Source organism: Punica granatum, chromosome 4, assembly GCF_007655135.1.
Source record: "Punica granatum isolate Tunisia-2019 chromosome 4, ASM765513v2, whole genome shotgun sequence".
Taxonomy (NCBI): domain Eukaryota; kingdom Viridiplantae; phylum Streptophyta; class Magnoliopsida; order Myrtales; family Lythraceae; genus Punica; species Punica granatum.
The window spans coordinates 3,039,841-3,061,032 of record NC_045130.1 but is presented as its reverse complement, the minus strand read 5'-3'; the positions used below and the strand labels follow the sequence as shown (position 1 = coordinate 3,061,032).

General features: G+C 37.3%; 3 protein-coding genes across 3 annotated transcripts; all 3 read left to right on the top strand.

The window, feature by feature from the left end:
• Nucleotides 1–4,429: 4,429 nt before the first annotated feature.
• On the top strand, nucleotides 4,430–6,469 carry LOC116202844 (7-deoxyloganetin glucosyltransferase-like). Its single transcript, XM_031534472.1, has 2 exons — nucleotides 4,430–5,044; nucleotides 5,290–6,469. Exons 1-2 carry the CDS (start codon nucleotides 4,531–4,533, stop codon nucleotides 6,225–6,227), a joined length of 1,452 nt encoding a protein of 483 aa, XP_031390332.1. The 5' UTR covers nucleotides 4,430–4,530; the 3' UTR covers nucleotides 6,228–6,469.
• Nucleotides 6,470–10,275: 3,806 nt separating this feature from the next.
• LOC116202899 (7-deoxyloganetin glucosyltransferase-like) lies at nucleotides 10,276–12,305 on the top strand. The gene is made up of 2 exons (XM_031534535.1): nucleotides 10,276–10,898; nucleotides 11,133–12,305. Exons 1-2 carry the CDS (start codon nucleotides 10,385–10,387, stop codon nucleotides 12,068–12,070), a joined length of 1,452 nt encoding a protein of 483 aa, XP_031390395.1. The 5' UTR covers nucleotides 10,276–10,384; the 3' UTR covers nucleotides 12,071–12,305.
• A 5,941-nt stretch (nucleotides 12,306–18,246) lies between these two features.
• Nucleotides 18,247–20,761, top strand: LOC116202823 (7-deoxyloganetin glucosyltransferase-like). The gene is made up of 2 exons (XM_031534445.1): nucleotides 18,247–18,857; nucleotides 19,519–20,761. Exons 1-2 carry the CDS (start codon nucleotides 18,344–18,346, stop codon nucleotides 20,454–20,456), a joined length of 1,452 nt encoding a protein of 483 aa, XP_031390305.1. The 5' UTR covers nucleotides 18,247–18,343; the 3' UTR covers nucleotides 20,457–20,761.
• The last annotated feature ends 431 nt before the right edge of the window (nucleotides 20,762–21,192 follow it).

Here is a 21,192-nt window from a genome sequence, read left to right as displayed (position 1 = left end):
AATGTTCTCCACTCAAAATTTAAAATTTGAAAAAAAATATTGCGTCTTTATATAGTATTTTTAATATGAAATTTCTTCTAATTTTTCAAAATAAAAATTAGAAAGAAATATTTTTTTTGGAAATAAGTGGTCTTACTGTAACGATCGGATCATTTGACATGACGATTTGATCATATTATCTGATTTCGTATTCGGATTGGATTTGGAAAATGGAAAAGGGGGAAATATTTTAAAAATTTGGAAATTTTAAAAGTTAAACACATTTTTTTTTTGTAGAAATAAGTGATCCAACTTTAATGATCGGATCATTTGTCATAAAAAGTCGAACGGGCAATGTGATATCTTATTCGGATTGGATTTGAAATTATGAAAAAGAAAGGGAGAAATTAAAAAAATGACAATTTAAAAGTGAAAAAAAAGAGAGAGATAGGAGTGGGAAAAAATCACCACTCGCCACCAGGCCACCAGGACCCAAGGAGGGACCTGTAATCACTATCTTATATATAATGTATTTTGCTTATATATATAGCAGTTCCCACGAGTTGCATGCACAAGAAAAAAAAATAAAAAAAGTAAAAAATATATAAACTTTCATTACACCGATAGCATTCAATTTCAATCGTTTTCATTTATCTAAGCACCAATGATTAGATACATAAGAAACTATCGGCATATAATTTATTAATATGACTCTTGCAATAAGAGCTTATGAAAGCCTTCCATTTGTCTGCTGAAAAACTTTTACACACATATATATTTTTGTGTACCTAAATTTGCGATCGATCGCTTGATTCCCTCTTTGAATTTTTAACAATGAAAATTAATGCTACATTAATAAGAAAAAAAATGAAATCCAATCAACTAATTTTATGCAATGTATGAACTGAATTCTTGAGGCTTTCCCAAAAAAAAAAAGAAAAAAAGAAAAAAAGAAAAAAAGAAAAAATCTAATCAAAATAATTCAATATAAACTAAAAGCTAATAAATCTATATTTTTTAAAGGAAAAAAATCCATAATAGATAAGAAAAAGAACGCTGAAAATCTACAAAGTCGAATTAAGATATACATACATACATATATACATATTAGTAAATATACACATATGTTGCACGTGAAAAGTTTCTTGATTAAGTGGTAAGATATAATTTTATAAAATGCTAGAAAATATATAAAACTTAAATTTCATCTAAAAATATATAATTAATTATCTAACATCATTAATAATCTTATTGGTTGATTTGAAGATACCAAATCAATAAATATGAACTACGTAATATCATTAATGTATATTGACAATTTTTTATTTAGATGTAACATAATTTATAATATCAATAATTATAAATAATTATTCAATTCCTTTGCTAGAATCAAGTTATTTTTCCTTTTAAAAATTAAGGTTAATATAAGAATCAAGGTATCATCTTTTAATATTGCACATTTCCAAAACTATTATATATTTGTTGGAATTTCGAAGTAGTTAATTGAAACAAAGAAAGATAATTTTTTTTAATTCTAATGTTTAATCGAAAGAAATTGCAATAAACATTCATATTAAGTACATTAGTAAGTTAATATTCATGTTGTATTGCACATATAATAAACTTTAAAATAAGCACAAATAAAACTTGAGCAATAATTAATTAATATAAAATGTCTAAGTCGAATGCAAGAATTAAATCATGATAATTAAGAGCAAAAAGAGTGAATACTGTTAAAGAAAAATGAGAGAAAAGAAAAATATAAAAAAATTGTCTAATTGGTTATAATTCTAACTCTTTATAAAAATTACCTCGAAAGTGAATAATGATTATTGCTAATCTTATTTTATTTGTAAATAAGATATAATTTTAATTTCTTCTCAATTTTCATTCGGAATAAGTGCAAAAAAAAGATAAAAACAATTGAAACATTTTTTCTTTGTTAACCTAAACATTTATTTTTGTATAAACGGAACATAATATTTGTTAATATTTTAATAAAGCCTTTCCAATATTTTGATTTTTTTTGTTTCAAAATTTAAACCTAAAATCAATAAATTCTAGAAAGAAAATCAGACTCGGCTAGTGGTGGTTCGTCGAATGGCACCACCACCCCTGGCAAGGTTGTCGGCGGGTGTGGTTGCTGGCCAAATACCCCTGCCGCTCAATTTCTTGCTTCCATAAAAATATGAGCAAGAGTACGAAGAAAAAATTAGAAAGAAAAATTTAAAAGTCAATCAAATAATATCTCTAAATAGATAGGAAAACTTATGATATCATAAAAAATAGTAAAATTTATGGAGAAAGATAGATAAAGAATTACTTAAAAATTATACGTAAATATTATCCACTAAAGACTCATAAAGAATTTATGAATTATAAGCAAAATAGATATTTTATAAGAGATGTCTTATCTTTTGAAATATAAGAACACGACCATTGACATTTTTGGGCAACAACATCGACAATTTTTTGAGACTTCATAATGAAACTATCAATGAAAAAAGCTTTATAGGGAGAAGGGAATTCAAACGATTTTTCATATATCTATTTGAAAACTGAAATGTATATATAGCATAAACAAATGCAACTCTTTGAATAGTCACATCCCTTTAGCAATTACATTATTTCACCAAAAGATTATTTCACCAAATATAAAATAGTATTTAATGATTAAATTTATCTATACTAATTTAACCATCAAATTTATCTTTTTATTAAATTATAACTTTCTCTTTATTTTTCCGATCGGATCTTTATAGTTTTTCATTATACTAAATAAGATATAATTTTCTAATAAAAATAAAAAATTAAGTGATGTATGTATTTCATTAAGCCATAGGGGATACAAGGGTCTTTTAAAATATTGTTTGGAAAAGTTGTTTTCCATTTATTATTTGAATGAACAGACATTTACTAAAAGGTACAATGATTTTAAGAATTATTTTAATTTTGTTAATTATGTAAAGGAGCAAATTTGTATTGTCATTATTAAATAAGGGCAAAATAGGAAGAATAATTGGAGAACAGCTCATACTTTTATTTTTGCCGTTGAAAGCATGAAAGGGTCCAAGAAACAAAGGTTGTGATGAAATCACTGGATAACAAACATATGATACATCAAAATTTTGAAATTATAAACCGGTATAAAAAAAATAAGACATGTACCTGTAATAAGGATTAACTCTGAAATGGATGTGAGATGAAAAAAGGTCAAAAAATGATGAAAATATAAAGAATCTGACTATAAAAATTATGAAAGTGTGCAACCAAAAGTAACGAATCTAAAAGGAAATAATGAAAAGTTAGGAGTACAAATATATTTTTGAAATAATAAAAATTGGAGAAACTCATCGTACTTTTATATATAGAATAGATAAATATATTTTACACCATCAACAACTAATTCAAGTTACTTAGAAAAAAAATTCAAATTCAAACTAGATTGTCTAAATAAGAGATAAAATTATACCAATCTTAATTTATATCCATTTACAATACTATCACTATGAAATTGGCTTGGCTTGCTTATTTGTACTTTGTTTGGAGAGCTCGTAATCAAGCTCTTCATGAGGATTCTGCCTCTTCGATTGATACCATTTGGACCTTCATGAGCAAAGCTGTAGAAGATAGATTTTGGGGGACGAGGCATTTGCATAAGAAAGTTAGAAAATGACTCAGAGACAGATCCCATCTTCATTTTGAGCACCCGTGCTCGATTTTGGTATTCGATTCTTGTTTACTGGGTCTTCTCGGGTTCGGCACTCTAATCAACAATGAATCCCTGTAATTAGTGTAGTTTCGGATTATTAATTAATGAAGAGAGCCCCACGGATCTTGATCGGAGAAAATGAGCTCCAAATAATAATAAAAGCTTTATTCTGACATGTTGTTAAACTATCACTAGTAACATTTATATTAACACTTGCCCGAATATTTGGAAAGATCTCTATCTCGGATGAGACCACCGACTGATATCGAGGCGCGCCCCTGATTACCTTCCGATTCCCCCTGTCGATGTTTTAGGTTATCAAAACAGAATTCATATCGACAGCCACTCTTAATCCCGATGCTGACAGACAGCGGCTCTGGGCCCTCTCCTTCAACCTGCTAGCTCCCTTACATATCTCGTCGTGTGTGCTATGTATAATTATCAACATAAAATGCAGGACCAACGAATTTATTTCGTTCGAAGCTGCCATTATGAATGGGTCACCAGCCTCCGGATTGGAGCCGTGCTGTTATTAAGTTTGAAATGAAATAATTCCTTTCTCGAAAACAATTATTGAAATAATTGAATAAAATGGAATCTCACTCAACTGTCAGACCTACCTGACCAAATATATATGTATATAATGCATTTGATCGTGCAAAACGTTTTCCCAGGGTCCTCTGAGTTCCCGGGGCTGCCCTATAAATGTACAAGGAAATTGGATTTCTCCCACAACATCGCTCACTAGCTCTCTGATAATCATCCCACTTCCATTGCGACGGGGATCGATCTAGCTAGCTCCCGAGTTTGAGTTCCATCCTCTCACGACAGTAGGAAAAATGGGCTCTCTCGGGAACAAGCCCCATGCAGTCGTCGTTCCATACCCGACGCAGGGCCACGTGACCCCATTGCTTAACTTGGCAAAGCTGCTCCACCACCGGGGGTTCCACATAACATTCGTGAATACAGAGTACAACCACCGCCGCCTCCTCAACTCCAGAGGCCCCGACTTCCTGAAGGGCCTCCCGAGCTTTCGGTTCGAGACCATCCCTGATGGCCTCCCTCCCTCTGATGCCAACACCACGCAGGATGTCCCCTCCCTATGCGACTCCATCAACAAGAACTGCTTGCCGTACTTTAGGGAATTGCTCTTGAAATTGAACACCATGGCTTCTAAAGGTGAGATCCCTCCTGTGAGTTGCATAGTCCCGGACGGGGTGATGACATTCACGCTGGAGGCAGCGGACGAGATCGGAGTGCCAAAGCTGATTCTTTGGACAGCAAGCGCTTGTGGGCTGTTGGGCTACATGCATTACAAGCATTTGATGGAAAAGGGCATCGTTCCATTAAAAGGTACGGATATGTCATGCATGCATATATATTATTGTTTAAGTTTACCTTCTCATTATTTTTTTTCCCTTTTTTTAATTACTTTGGTCTGTTTCTTGTACTTTGCTTAACTAAGACCTTACGTGTTTGATTTTCTTTTCTTTTTTCCGCGGGTGAGAAATTAATTAATTTCCACTACCTTTTAAAAGCCCAATGATATAGTATGATATGTGATTGTTCTAATTTGTTGTCCTTTCTTATGTACGTAGATGCCAATTTCCTAACAAATGGCTGCTTGGACACCCTTCTGGATTGGATTCCTGGTTCGAAAGTTATGCGCTTGAAGGACATGCCGAGCTTTATTCGAACCACGGACCCTGATGATATCATGCTAAACTTTTTCGTGCTTGAGGCTGAGAGAAACAAGCAAGCCACTGCAATTATCCTTCACACGGTGGAGGAGTTTGAGCAGAATGTGATAAAGGCACTTAGGACCATGCTTCCTCCATTGTACGCGATCGGACCCCTTCAGCACCTCCTAGAGCAGGTCCCTGACCCCGAGCTGAAATCCATAGGCTCAAACTTGTGGAAGGAAGATCGAGGCTGCTTTGAGTGGCTTGACACCAAGGCACCCAATTCTGTCATTTTAGTAAACTTTGGGAGCATAACGGTCATGTCAGCCGAGCACCTGGTTGAGTTCGCATGGGGGCTCGCCAATAGCAACCAGAACTTCTTGTGGGTGATCCGGCCTGACCTCATTTATGGCAAGTCAGCCGTTCTGCCACCGGATTTTGTGAGCTCGACTAAAGGAAGGGGTTTACTGATGAGCTGGATCCCCCAGGAGGAAGTGATCAACCACCTGTCAATCGCAGCATTCCTGACCCATAACGGGTGGAACTCGACACTAGAGAGCATGTGTGCAGGCGTGCCGATGATCTGCTGGCCATTCTATGCGGAGCAGCAGACGAACTGCAGGTACAGCTGCACGGAGTGGGGGATAGGAATGCAGATCAGCAGTGATGTTAAGAGGGATGAAGTGGAAGGGCTAGTGAGGGAGATGATGGAGGGGGAGAAAGGGAAGAAGATGAGAAACAAAGCCTTGGAGTGGAAGAAGAAGGCTAAAGAAGCTAACACGGCTCCTTCGGGCTCATCTTACGTTAATCTTGAGGCCGTGATCAATAAGGTGCTGGTTACGTCAGGGAAGTAGTTATTCATTACTACTTTTCGATCAAGAAGAAAATAAGTCGCGGTTAATTATTTCGGGCGACGGGCTTAGTTGCCCTTCTATCATGAATTTCCGATATACGCTTCCTCTTGTACCTCTATCTCCTTTATGATCCTTGAATGTCCTGTTGTTTGGGTCAGTTTCTATATGTTGTTTTTGCTTGTATTGCCTGGCATGGGCTTTTAACTAATATTTGATTATGCTCGTTCCCAGGTTATCACTTCTTATTGTATTTCTTGGTTTTCTTCATGCTTCATTGGCATTTTTTAGAGCGTGAACATTACCAGCTCCCTGACCTGACCGGGATGCCATACAGATTCCTTCTCGAACTCCATCAATTAATATCCTCGGATTCTTGAATTTCCTTCCTTTTAGTTTCCCTTGGATTAATTTAACAATTCACCCGACAGTTATGTTTCTGCTAGTGAAATGGTAATTAGGTACTTCTACCCGCATGTTTGACCTGGCCACCTCTCAGTCTTAGTGCACGCTCCTTGTGTAAATTAGCATCGGCCACCCATGGCACGATTTCCTGAACCCAATTTATAAACCATTTTGTTGGCACACATTATATGGTTCATAGAACTAATCAGCTTAAAAAAAAGGCGTTTTCAAGATCTCATAAGTTAGCAAATTCTCCATATTTAAGTTTCCTAGGGATTATGATCACGGGATCTTATTCAAAGGTATTGGATCAACGGTCCCGGCATGTGAGAGGTCGGGGCTTATGTTGGATCCAAAATATTAGACATTCATGGGTCACCTGTGATTGAGGGTTATGAAATGTCACACAAGTCGAAATGTATGCATGGAACTACTTAGACCCACTTGGCCCATGCGACAGCACACTACAAAAATTTATGTAGGGACAACAATTGAGACAGGAAACTCCGTCTCTACATGATATAGAGATGGGATAGTCCGTCTCAACGGGCCTGTCTCAAAAAGTTTCGTCTCAAAATAATGAGAAGGAAATTTCGATCTCAATCAAGGATGAGACGGAAATTTGAGACTGAAAAATTTGTCTTAACTTTATAGACGGAAAAAACCGTCTTTGTGAGACACTATTATTGTAGTGGCATAATGTACCGATCACAATCAATTTGTCAGCCTCCTGGTTTCTCTGAAGTCCAAGTTCATCGACTTGAGATCGCTGCTTTCTCCAACATCACATTGATCCGGTCAGGGGTGGTTCGGGTTTTCATTGCTCAGGCTAAGGATAGTACTAAGGATAGCATTTTCAGGTTTAATATATTGAGCTTCTGAGAAAAATCCGCCTTGAAAGAATTCCAAACACTTGGGAGCTGTTTGGATATTTAATGGGGGTTATTAAATTCCAAGGACCATTTTGTCACTTTCGCAATCTTTCTCCCTCGAGGTCTGCAATTTGTAGACTTTTCATCTTGTGGAATTTCGATTTTGGCTGGACATTGGATGCCCCAAATTAGCAAGAACATACATAGACGGATTTGGTGCAAAAGAACACTCCGTCTAAAAAATACCTCGTCAGTCTAGGATAACACGTTTCCTCTCTAATTCGTCTCTAAACTTGGATGATAATTTCCATCCTTCTCTATGGGAAAAACTGGGGACGGAATATTTCGTTCTTGTCCGAGGGCTGAATAGTATGTCCCAAAAAATAATTAATTTTAGAAAAGAAAAAGATTGCCAAGTTTACAAATAATTGAGTGCGACTTCTGGCGACTACAATCAAGATCCATCCAAATAATATCAGTTGAGGGAAGATTGTTCTGCTACTCCTTCCGATGACGTAATTCCCAGAGGATATAACATTTGGTCGGAATAATTCATATGCATGGTATAATTATATATGAAATGGCCCTTATTTGAGTAATTACATTATTTAATATACTTATATAACTGTAACATAATAAAATGAGCGCAGAAATGCTCATAAAAAAAAAGCGCAGAAACGATCGGCACCTGCTTTGTGTTTTTCATCAATCCCCTCCCACATGAAACAGGCCATTCAACTGATTAGCCTAATTTATGCAGACGAAGGGTCAGTCCCCCGGCTGCTTGATCAGGATACATTACATATATCTCATCCATATTTCACAGAGTACATTATTTCTCTTAAAATACTATATCCTGGAACCGAGGATAACTCATATATTAATTAATGTTACGTATCAACTTATGGATTCCTTGTTCAATATTAGTATTGACTACAAAATTCAACGTGATCTCCGTTGTATGGTTTGTGTCCTGTCCTTAACATAATAATAATAATAATAATAATTGAATTGCCGCGGATGAATGAGTCGCAATAAACGAATGAATGAACTTAATAGCATATCATATAGTGTTGGCCGTTTATGGAATATATGGAAGCATTTGACAAATTAAATGACACTCTTGCGTCTAGTAGAACTAGAAGATAAGAAAAGGAAAAGAAACCAACGTGGTTTAGTTTAAGCGGTTCAACGTTTGTTCCGCTTTAGTAAGATCTTGAGTTCGAGTTCTTGTGAATATAGAAAATTCACGCTGTGAGAGTTTTACCCCTTAGTGGGTTAACCCGGTTCGATTGGATTAGTTGGATCCAAATTGGAATTCCGGATACTAGGGATCACATTGAAAAAAGGAAAATGCCCATGTGCGTAATACAATGAAATATAAATCATAATAGCTGATAAAAGGTCACGGATAATCCCACTAAGTATCGAACTTGCAACAACTTGATTGTCAGAGGAACATGCGAAGGCGTGCGCCACTGTGCTATATCCTCTTTGATCTCACGTCATTACTTTGTCTATCCCTTTCTTGCACGCCCAAGAAAAGGAAAATTTAAGTTGTAGTAAGTACCATGAGTTCTTGTTATAAAAGAAACCTAATTTCCAGCAAACCACACCATGGCAAAGCGGACAAATGCACGTGTTCTGTTTGGATCTGGGAATCACTTGTACTTCTTCATGGAGTTGGGCAATATACAATTTGCTCATAGAGCAGCTCCCACGAGATGCGTGCACGAGAAAATTATATATTTTAAAACTTCTAGAATGGAGCAGTGCAGTTTCAAAGTTTAAAATGAAATAACTATCCTCACTTCAAAAAAAAAAGAAAAAAGAAAAAATTTCCTAACCTAAAAATTAATCGAATTAATTCAACAAAAAAGAGAAGCTGACTCAAAACATGAAACCTAACAAATATCGTCAATAGTAAAACAGCTTCAGCATGCTGAGGTTGATTCTGTAGTATGGACTCCTTCCAGCACGGGAAATTTCTCTACTGCAAGTGCGTGGAAGTCATTGAAAGGGAGTGGACCGAAGGTCGAATGAACAAATCAATCTGGTTCCACGGTTGTATTCCACGTGTTGCTTTCATATGTTGGTTGAATTGGCAAAACAAGTTAGCTACAAGAAGAAAAAGCGATGCGCCATAACACCAATATAACTGCAGATTGTGAGTTTTGTGGAATGGCAACTGGAACCAGGGACCATCTCTTATTTTCTTGTCATATTACAGTTAGCATTTGGAGGAATATCTTGGCTAGAATGGGGCTGAATAGGGATGGTGTCGATTGGAACTCCACATCCAGTTGGGTCCTTAGCCTTAACGATAAAAGCCTACACGTTATTATCTTCAAGCTTCTCTGGTCTCAATATGTTTACACTATCTGGTTTGAGAGAAATTCCAGAGTTTTTAAGGAGGAATGTCTTTCTGTCTCGCAGTTGGTGAAAAATGTGTTAGTTAAAGTTAGGCTTGAGATTTTGCCGAATTTCCAATATAGATATACTAAATCTATTTTGGCTTCGATTTTGGGTCTGCGTGCTCAATGAGTGATTTAGTTTCATGCCCGTTTTGTTGGGCCTAGGATGAGTGTTGTACATGCTTATTGTAAATATTGATTTTGAATGGAACGATAGAATCAACACTTATCCAAAAAAAAGAAACGTAACAAATATATGAATATATGGCATTTCATCGTGGAAAACGTTTTCCCAGGGTCCACTGACTTCTGATCGTTCCTGGGACTGGCCTATAAAATGGACAAGGAAATTGGATTTCTCCGCCAACATCGCTCGCTAGCTCTATAATATTCATCCCACTTCCATTATGACTGGGTTTGATCTATAGCTCCCGAGTTTGAGTTCCATCCTCCCACGACAGTAGGAAAAATGGGCTCTCATGGGAACAAGCCCCATGCAGTCGTCGTTCCATACCCGATTCAGGGCCACATGACCCCGTTGCTTAACTTGGCAAAGCTGCTATACCACCGGGGTTTCCACATAACATTCGTGAATACAGAGTATAACCACTGCCGCCTCCTCAACTCCGGGGAACCCGACTTCCTGAAGGGTCTCCCTAGCTTTCGGTTTGAGACCATCCCTGATGGCTTCCCTCCCTCAGATGCCAATGCCAGGCAGGATATCCCCTCCCTATGTGACTCCATCAACAAGAATTGCTTGCCGTACTTTAGGGAGTTGCTCTTAAAATTGAACACTATGGCTTCTAAAGGTGAGATCCCTCCGGTGAGTTGCATAGTACCGGACGGAGTGATGACGTTCACGCTGGAGGCGGCAGACGAGATCCGGGTGCCAAAGCTGATTCTTTGGACAGCAAGCGCTTGTGGGCTCTTGGGCTACATGCATTACAAGCATTTGATTGAAAAGGGCATTGTACCATTCAAAGGTATGGATATATGCATGCATAAATATATAGTATTGTTTTACGTTTACTACCGTCTTTATTTATTTTTTATTACTTCGTACTGTTTCGTGTACTTTGCAACTAAGGCCGTACGTGTTTGATTTTTTTTTCTTTTTCCCCGGGTGAGAAATTAATTAAATTTTCCTACCTATTGAAAGCCCAAAGATAGTTTGATATGTGATCGTTCTAATTAGTCGTGCTTTCCCATGTACGTAGACGCCAAATTCCTAACAAATGGATGCTTGGACACCCTTTTGGATTGGATTCCTGGTTCCAAGGTTATGCGCTTAAAGGACATGCCGAGCTTTATTCGAACCATGGACCCAGATGACATCATGTTGAACTTTTTCGTGCTTGAGGCTGAGAGAAACAAGCAAGCGACTGCAATTATCCTTCACACAGTGGAGGAGTTTGAGCACAACGTGATAGAGGCACTTAGGACCATGCTTCCTCCATTGTACGTGATTGGACCCCTTCAGCACCTCCTAGAGCAGGTCCCCGACCCCGAGCTGAAATCCATAGGATCCAACCTGTGGAAGGAAGATCGAGGCTGCTTCCAGTGGCTCGACACCAAGGCACCCAATTCCGTCATATTAGTGAACTTTAGGAGCATAACCGTGATGTCATCCGAGCACCTGGTTGAGCTGGCGTGGGGGATCGCCAATAGCAACCAGAACTTTTTGTGGGTGATCCAGCCTGACCTCATATATGGCAAGTCAGCCGTTCTGCCACCAGATTTTGTGAGCTCGACTAAAGGAAGGGGTTTACTGATGAACTGGATCCCCCAGGAGGAAGTGCTCAACCACCCAGCGATCGGGGCCTTCCTGACCCACAATGGGCGGAACTCGACACTAGAGAGCATGTGTGCGGGGGTGCCGATGATCGGTTGGCCATTCTATGCGGAGCAGCAGACGAACTGCAGGTACAGCTGCACGGAGTGGGGGATAGGGATGCAGATCAGCAGTGACGTTAAGAGGGATGAAGTGGAAGGACTCGTGAGGGAGATGATGGAAGGGGAGAAAGGGAACATGATGAGAAACAAAGCCTTGGAGTGGAAGAAGAAGGCTAAAGAAGCTAACACGGCTCCTTCTGGCTCATCTTACATTAATCTTGAGGCCGTGATTAATAAGGTGCTGCTTGCGTCGAGGAAGTAGTTCTACATTTACTACTTTTCGATCAAGAAGAGAATTAAGTTATGCTAAATTATTTCGGGCGATGGGCTTAGATGCCCTTCTTCTCATAGATTTCCTATGTACACTTCCTCTTGTGCTTCTATCTGCTTTTTGATCCATCATTGTCCAGTTTCTATTGTTTTTGCTTGTGTTAATTGCCTGGCATGGGCTTTTTTTAAGTAAGATTGATTATGCACGTTCCCAGGTATTCATTAAATTTGTTGGTTTTCTTCATTCTTCACGGGAATTTTCCAGAGCATGATAGATATCGTTACCGGTCCCCCTGACCTGACCGGGGTGCCATACAGATTCCTTCTCGAACTCCATCAATTAATATCCTCGGATTATCGGATTTCCTTTCCTTTTGTTCCTCCATCCCTTAGATTAATTATAATTCATACGACAGTTAGGTTTCTGGCTAGTGAAATGGTAATTAGGTACTTCTACCCGCATGTTTGACCCGGTCACCTCTCATGAGTCTCAGTGCACGATCCCTGTGTAAAGGCATCGGCGACCCATGGCATGATTTCCTGAACCCAATGTATACATATTATCTGCCATTTGTTTATAGAGCACTTCGTTATAGCACACATAATATGGTTCATGAATTTATTAGTCTGCCAATGTCCAAGACATCCCAATGAGTTAGATTCATGTAACGTCTAATCACCTACAAGAAAAAAAAAGAAAAAAAGTTGTTTTCAAGATCTCATAAGTTAGCAAATCCTCTCCATGTTTATCATGGAATCTTATTCAAAGATATTGGATAAAAAAAATCACGGAATCTTATTCAAAATAGAAGACATTAAACATTCATGGGTCACCTATGTGATTAAGGGTTATGAAATATCCCACAAGTCGAAATTTATGCATGGAACTACTTAGATCTTCTCAGCACATGCGCCAGCAGAACTACAATCACAATCTATTTTTCAGCCTCCTGGTTTCTCATTAGGCCTCATCTCATGGGGCTCGTGACGACGTGGCCACATTCAGCCCAGTAGTCCAAGTGCATCAACCCGAGATCGCTGATGCTTTCTCCTGAAACATCGCATTGATCCGATCGGGGATTTTTCGGGTTTCAATGCTCTGGCTAAGGATAGTATTAAGGATAGCATTTTCAGGTTTCATTGTGCTCATGAGAAAAATCCACCTTGAAAGACTTCCAAATACTTGGAATCTTTTTTTTTTTTTTACCGTGATATCCGAAAACTCATTGAACCTTGACTAATCAAGTTCGAGTTGGATTGGCCCCTTAAGAAATACTTGGGAGCTTTTTGGATACTTGATGGAGTCATTAAATTCTAGGACAATTTTATCATTTTTCCCTCTCAAAATTGAAAATACCTCGTCCCAATTCCATCCCTAAGTAGAGATCGAAATTTCCATTCCATTTCCAAGCCTGTCCGAACTAAAAGAAGGATTAAATGATATGTTTGTTAACAAAATCAAATTTAACTTAACTTAACTTTACTTTACTTTTCCTTCAATTCAACAACACAATTATTACCTTTTTAAAAAAAAAATCTTTTTCTTCAAATTCTCTCACTTATTTTTTCTTATATATTATTAAAATTAATTTTTAATAGTAAATTCTTTTAACTAATCAACACTTTTTCATTAATTTCAAATTTTTTCCTCAATTTAACAACACAATCATTACTTTTTTTAATCTTCTTCTTAAAATTCTCTCACATAATTTTCTCAATTACATTTGTCTTCATCTTTTCAAATCAAATTAAATTTAATTAAATCAAATTTAGCTTCATTACCAAACGCAATGTTCATTCCTAATCTGATCGTAAACCTAAGATAATACCCTAAAAACACTAAAAATTGTTCCTAAGTTAGGGTGAACACATTCCGTCTCTATTCAAGTTGGGATCGAATTTTTCTGTTCTCCTCTTAGGAATGGACTTGGGACAGAATAGTCAGTTCTTGAATAAGGACAGAATGTTCCGTCTCAAAAGAAATTAGATTAGATTTAAGAAATAAACGATTGCAAATTTCACAAATAATTGAGTGTGACTTCTGGTGACTACAATTAGTATGCATCCATAAAATTTCTGTTGAGGGAAGATTGTGTTCTGCCACACTTCCCGACCGGGGTTTCCCATCAGAGATAACATTTGGCCTGAATAATTCAAGTAAAATTATATATGAAATGACACTTATTCAAGTAATTAAATTATTTACTATAATTTTATAACTATAATATACACTACGAGAAAACTGTTTTATAGATGGACATTGAGACGGAATATTTTCCGCTCATAATAGAGATGGAATTTAAGATGGAATATGAATGGAAGTAATAGAGACGAAATTACATATGGAAAAATCCGTCCAAACACATAGAGACGGAAAATATGAACGAAATTATTTATATAAAGTTTAGGGGCAGGATTTTTCAACCAAAGTTCCGTCTCAAAATCGACGGATGTTGAGACGAAATATTCTGTCTCTATGTCCGTCTATAAGTTGGAACAGATGTTTCCGCCTCTATTCCGTCTAAAAGGTTTTACTTTAACTTAGATCGCGAACTGACTCCATTTTACAGAACAAAGGCAAAAAAACACAGAAGGGTCTCGGTTTTGGCGATTCCGGTCGTTCCTAACTCCAAAGCACCTCAAATGCTCGAGATTTTCAAGAGATCTGAAATTTCACCCATCCTTCATCGTCCCGGACTTTCTTTCTTGAGGTAAGTGTCTCTTTTTAAGTTTGAAAATTGTTGATTTTGTGTCATATATAGCTTCTCCAAGTTCTAGCTATATGCCCATTCGCATGTATGTGTTGTATATACTCGTAAAAGTGTCATTACATACTATAATGGGTTGGTTATACTGATCTTTTTTGGCGGATATCTTGTACTCATTTGCAATTAAATGTAGATTATAGATATTCCTCCGCATAAATTATGGATGTATAATATGACTGGTTTTACGCGTGGGGGCTTTAATGAAGAGTTCATTGATGGGGTTAATGAATTTATATAACATGCAAAGAAGTTGAGACTATTTCAGAATGAGGGCACAATCAGATGTCCTTGTGTGAAATGCCAAAGGCAAGGTTATATGAGCTCAGATTTAGAAGTGAATGTGCATTAATTGAAGTGGTGGTTTAAACCTAATTATTAGTATTGGACTGATCACGGGGCGGTTAGACCTCATGTTCATACGGCACAACATAACTTTGATGATTCGCTACGAAGAGTTGATGAAATGGTATATGATGCAACTAGGCAGGAATTTGGCACTGAGCTCCAAGAGAATGCTGAAGATATCAATATTGATGGGAGTAATGATGAGGAGGATCGGAGCCAACATATAAGCAGGGGAGGCAATTGCCCCCCTGAACATTAAATTTTTTAAAATTTTATCCCAAAAGTATGTTTATTGTAACATTTTTGCCCTCCTTGAACTTTGAATTTTAAAATTTTACCCCAAAATTATATTTATTATAATATTTTTGCCCACCCTCGACAGAAATCCTGGCTTCGCCCCTGCTAATGTAGATGCTAGATGATTTTATGATATTCTCAACCACTACAACAAACCATTATATCCAAGATGCACGTTTCATTCCGCTTTGTTATCTGCTGTTAGATTAATGGGCATAAAAAGTGACTGAAATTTGCCTCATGATGCTATTGATGAGGTCTTGAAGCTGGCGTGGGAAATAATTTTTGTCTTGCACAATACCGAAAAATTATTATGAGGTGAAAAAGATTGTGACGAAGCTAGGATTGGTTAAACAGAAGATTGATTGTTATGTGAATTGTTGCATGTTGTACTATAAGAACGATGCTGAGGCCATTACTTGCAGGTTCTGTGGTTCAGCTCGATATAAACAACATTCTGCACTATATTAACTATGGCAGCTTGAGCACGACACATCACATATATTTAATCCATATTTGACAGAGTACATTATTTCTCCTAAAATACTATATCCTGGAACCGCTGGGAACTCATATATTAAGTAATGTTACCTATTAATTTATAGATTCCTTGTTCAATATTAGTATTGACAAGATTCAACGTGATCTCTGTGGTGTGAGGTTGGTGCCCTGTCCTTACGGAAGAAATTGAATTGCCATGAGGAAATGATGGCAGCAAATGGATGAATGAACTTATTGGCATAGGATAGTGTTGGCTCTTTATAGAATATATATATATATATATATATATATAAGCATTTGCTGAATTAATTATTATTTTTTTAAATGAGGCTCATATGTCTAGTAGAAGATAAGAAAGGGGAAATACAGGTACAAGAGTTCCACATCCACTCTTGAAAATCTAATGCAAGACATCTTAATTCAGAGTCGAGGGCCATACCCGATGCTGCAACATACACCAACCCCCCTTTCTCGCGTCATTACTATGAGTTCTTATAGAAGAAACCTAATTTCCAGCAACCCACAACATGGGAATGCGTACCAATGCACGTGTTCTGATCTGGGAATCACTTGGACATCTTCAGGCGTTGGGAAAATATACATTTTGCTTATACAGCAACTCCCACGAGATGCATGCACGAGAAAATTTTACATTTTAAAAATTTTAGATTACACTTTCAACATTTACTTTTTTGTTGGAAATTATAGTTTCACATTAATTGAAAAAATAGAAAGAAATCCTAATTATATAAAAGGATTTGTATCGCCAACTTATTAGCATAATATTTTGAGTTAGATGTAGATGAGACCAATAATAAACCCGTAGAAATTTTATATGGTATGAAAGAAAATTGCCATTCGTATGGGTATGCACTATGCTAGGCCCAAGTACTACCGCATGAGGACGGTGTTGAGATTTATTACCCACATCATAAAATAAAAAAGAAATCCTTGAATATATGTGATGATTAGACTCAACCAACTAGACATCTTGAACTTTGTTTTTTTGGGTAATTAATCATCTTGAACTGCTGAATTAGATGCGATCCAACCACTTGTAGTGCTTGTAAAAATTTTACCATTTCAATCGTTTTCATTCATCCGAGGATCAATTATATATATTAGATACATATATAAGAAACTATTTTCAATTATATGGAATATATATCTCTACTATATATATAAAAGTATGACAAGTTTATCAAATTTTTAATATTCCAAAAATACCTCTATACTCTCATGACTTTTGGACGTTTTATTGCCTTGCATCTTTCTCAAATGAGTTAGTCATTCATCATAGATATGTTTGTTCGATTATTAATTCATAACGACTTATAGTTCCAAAATTTCGTGCACCATATGTTCATTTTGAATATCTATTATTCAAACAGGTTCATACATTCATTGTCTTATCGCTATGAATAATGTGGTTGTTTCCAAAACTTCATGTTCCTCAATTTTTCTTCCAAAAAATATCTTATCCTTTGTGAATTTTTACATTTCTTTTCGTACATTTTACTTGCACACTTTTGGTGTACTCTGTTAATATGATTTTTTTTCACACACTTTCGATTCTCATTGCTCATTCTCTACATTCGTTGCCTTGCATATTTATCATATATTACTTTAGCCGAGTTAAACTTTATACATCTTTTCTAAAGTACGACCATTCCCAAAGCGTTTCTCCAACTTTTTTTTTCCTTTTTGCCCTTGGTAAATTAATAATATTATTTTTTTACCCTTTACTCAAATAATACGAATGTTACTAAACATCACATCGTTTCAATAACGTGGCATCTTTTTATTCGTTTTAATAGAAAAACTAACTTATACATATTATTTCTCACGACCTTTCAATTTCAAGGCATAATTTTATACTTTTTCACTATAAAAATTACTTAGTATGTTCATTCTCATAATAGTTGCAATGTCTTTAGAAGGCTTTTGCAGCCATCTACTATATTAATGATAAACCTTATTTATAAAAAAAGAAAAGAAAAAAGAATGGAGCTGTGCAGTTTCTAAGTTTAAAATGAAATAATTATCCTCACCCAAAAAAAAAGAAAAAGAAATAATTTCCTACCCAAAAAATAATTGAAATAATTCAACAAATAAGAGAAGCTGACTTAACCTCAAACCTACCTGACCAAATATATGTATATATTGCATTTGATCGTGAAAAACGTTTTCCCAGGGTCCTCTGAGTTCCCGGGGCTGGCCTATAAATGTACAAGGAAATTGGATTTCTCCCACAACATCGCTCACTAGCTCTCTGATAATCATCCCACTTCCATTGCGACGGGGTCGATCTAGCTCCTGAGTTTGAGTTCCATCCCCCCACGACAGTAGGAAAAATGGGCTCTCTCGGGAACAAGCCCCATGCAGTCGTCGTTCCATACCCGACCCAGGGCCACGTGACCCCGTTGCTTAACTTGGCAAAGCTGCTCCACCACCGAGGCTTCCACATAACATTCGTGAATACAGAGTACAACCATCGCCGCCTCCTCAAATCCAGGGGGCCCGACTTCCTCAATGGCCTCCCGAGCTTCCGGTTCGAGACCATCCCTGATGGCCTCCCTCCCTCTGATGCCAATGCCACGCAAGATGTCCCCTCCCTGTGCGACTCCATCAACAAGAATTGCTTGCCGTACTTTAGGGAGTTGCTCTTAAAATTGAATACCATGGCTTCTAAAGGTGAGATCCCTCCGGTGAGTTGCATAGTCCCGGACGGGGTGATGACGTTCACGCTGGAGGCAGCGGACGAGATTGGGGTGCCAAAGCTGATTCTTTGGACAGCAAGTGCTTGTGGGCTCTTGGGCTACATGCATTACAAGCATTTGATTGAAAAGGGCATTGTTCCATTCAAAGGTACGTATATAGAGTACCGATTTACGTTTACCACCTCAATTTTAGTTTTTTGCTTTTTTTTTTTTTAATTACCTCGTAGTGTTTCTTGTACTGTTTCTCTGTCATAAAACCACTAGTATGCACAATCTATGGACTAACACTAATTCCTTCTTTCTCCCAGAAAAAAGAGCCAACGATTTACATAATTCTCTCTTTTCAAGATTACATAGATTAGCCGTTCATCTTGTATGCAATAGGAGGTTCATCTTTTCTTAGTCAGAAATTGACGCTTTTTATTTTTTTAAGTTAAAAGGGAGACACAAAGGCTTAATACAAAGAAATATAAATTTTAATATAGTTAATAAAGGATTACAGATAGTTTCACAACGAGAATTCAACCTGCAATCTCTTGGTTGACAAGACGAGAGTGTGCTCTACTTCGTAAACACCTTTTTCTCAATTGATGCTTACTTTTGTTGTATGTTAGTATTGAAGAGAATTTCTGTATATATTTATTGCAAGACAATGAAAGTCTCAATTTATTATGAGCTGAAACTAAATAAATTCTGCTTGGACGTCAACTCGCCGTAGGCATGACCTTTTTTCCCCTACCTTTTAAAAGCCCAGTGATATGGTTTGATATGTGATTGTCCTAATTTGTTGTGCCTTCTCATGTACGTAGATCCCAATTTCCTAACAAATGTCTGCTTGGACACCCTTTTGGATTGGATTCCTGGTTCGAAAGTTATGCGCTTGAAGGACATGCCGAGCTTTATTCGAACCACGGACCCCGATGATATCATGCTAAACTTTTTCGTGCTTGAGGCTGAGAGGAACAAGGAAGCCACTGCAATTATCCTTCACACTGTGGAGGAGTTTGAGCACAATGTGATAGAGGCACTCAGGACCATGCTTCCTCCATTGTACGCGATCGGACCCCTTCAGCACCTCCTAGAGCAGGTCCCCGACCCCGAGCTGAAATCCATAGGATCCAACCTGTGGAAGGAAGATCGAGGCTGCTTCGAGTGGCTTGACACCAAGGCACCCAATTCTGTCATTTTAGTGAACTTTGGGAGCATAACGGTCATGTCAGCTGAGCACCTGGTTGAGTTCGCATGGGGGCTCGCCAATAGCAACAAGAGCTTCTTGTGGGTGATCCGCCCTGACCTCATATATGGCAAGTCGGCCGTTCTGCCGCCGGATTTTGTTAGCTCGACTAAAGGAAGGGGTTTACTGATGAGCTGGATCCCCCAGGAGGAAGTGCTCAACCACCCCGCGATAGGGGCATTCCTGACCCACAATGGGTGGAACTCGACACTAGAGAGCATGTGTGCAGGCGTGCCGATGATCTGCTGGCCATTCTATGCGGAGCAGCAGACGAACTGCAGGTACAGCTGCACGGAGTGGGGGATAGGGATGCAGATCAGCAGTGACGTTAAGAGGGATGAAGTGGAAGGGCTAGTGAGGGAGATGATGGAGGGGGAGAAAGGGAAGAAGATGAGAAACAAAGCCTTGGAGTGGATGAAGGCGGCTAAAGAAGCTAACACGGCTCCTTTGGGCTCATCTTACGTTAATCTTGAGGCCGTGATCAGTAAGGTTCTGCTTACCTCGAAGAAGTAGTTCTTCATTACTACTTTCCAAGAAGAGAATAAGTTACCGTTTGATTATTTCGGACAATCGGCTTAGTATCCTTCTGTCGTGGATTTCGGAAATACACTTCCTCATGTGCCTGTATCTCCGTAGTTTCTATTGTTTTTTCTTGCATTGCCTGGCAAGGGCTTTAGCTAAGATTAATGTGTGTTTCCTGGTATTCAGTTATTAGTTTCTTTGTTTTGGTCGACTTCATGGGCATTGTCTGTTTATATCTACATATCTACATTTGTGTCGGATGTTCCCATACAAATAAAGAGTCTCTTTCTTGCGTATTTCATCTGTACAAAATTCTTTCGTACTCCCGAAAGATCATCTTTTAGAAATTAATTAATTATTCATTATTTACTTAAACAATAGAAATCTTAGATCGCAAGCTTACGGATTGAAAAAAAAAGAAATGAAGTAGTTTTAGATCATAGGTATCATGTGGTTTTAGGTGAAAGATTATCTACTTTTTGTTATAGAATATTAAGAAAAATTTTTGTTATTATATTTTTTTTAATTATAAGGAAGGCTCATGAACTTAATATATGCGCACATGTCATTTTTGCAATAAATTAAACAAATTTCGATTACATAAAATTTTTAAAAGTTAACGTGACTTTCTTGAATATTTTTTATCATACTATTTCTAACATGATCTTCACCACTATTCCTCCATATAATCCAAATCATATATCTGGACTATATATCGCTATGTCCG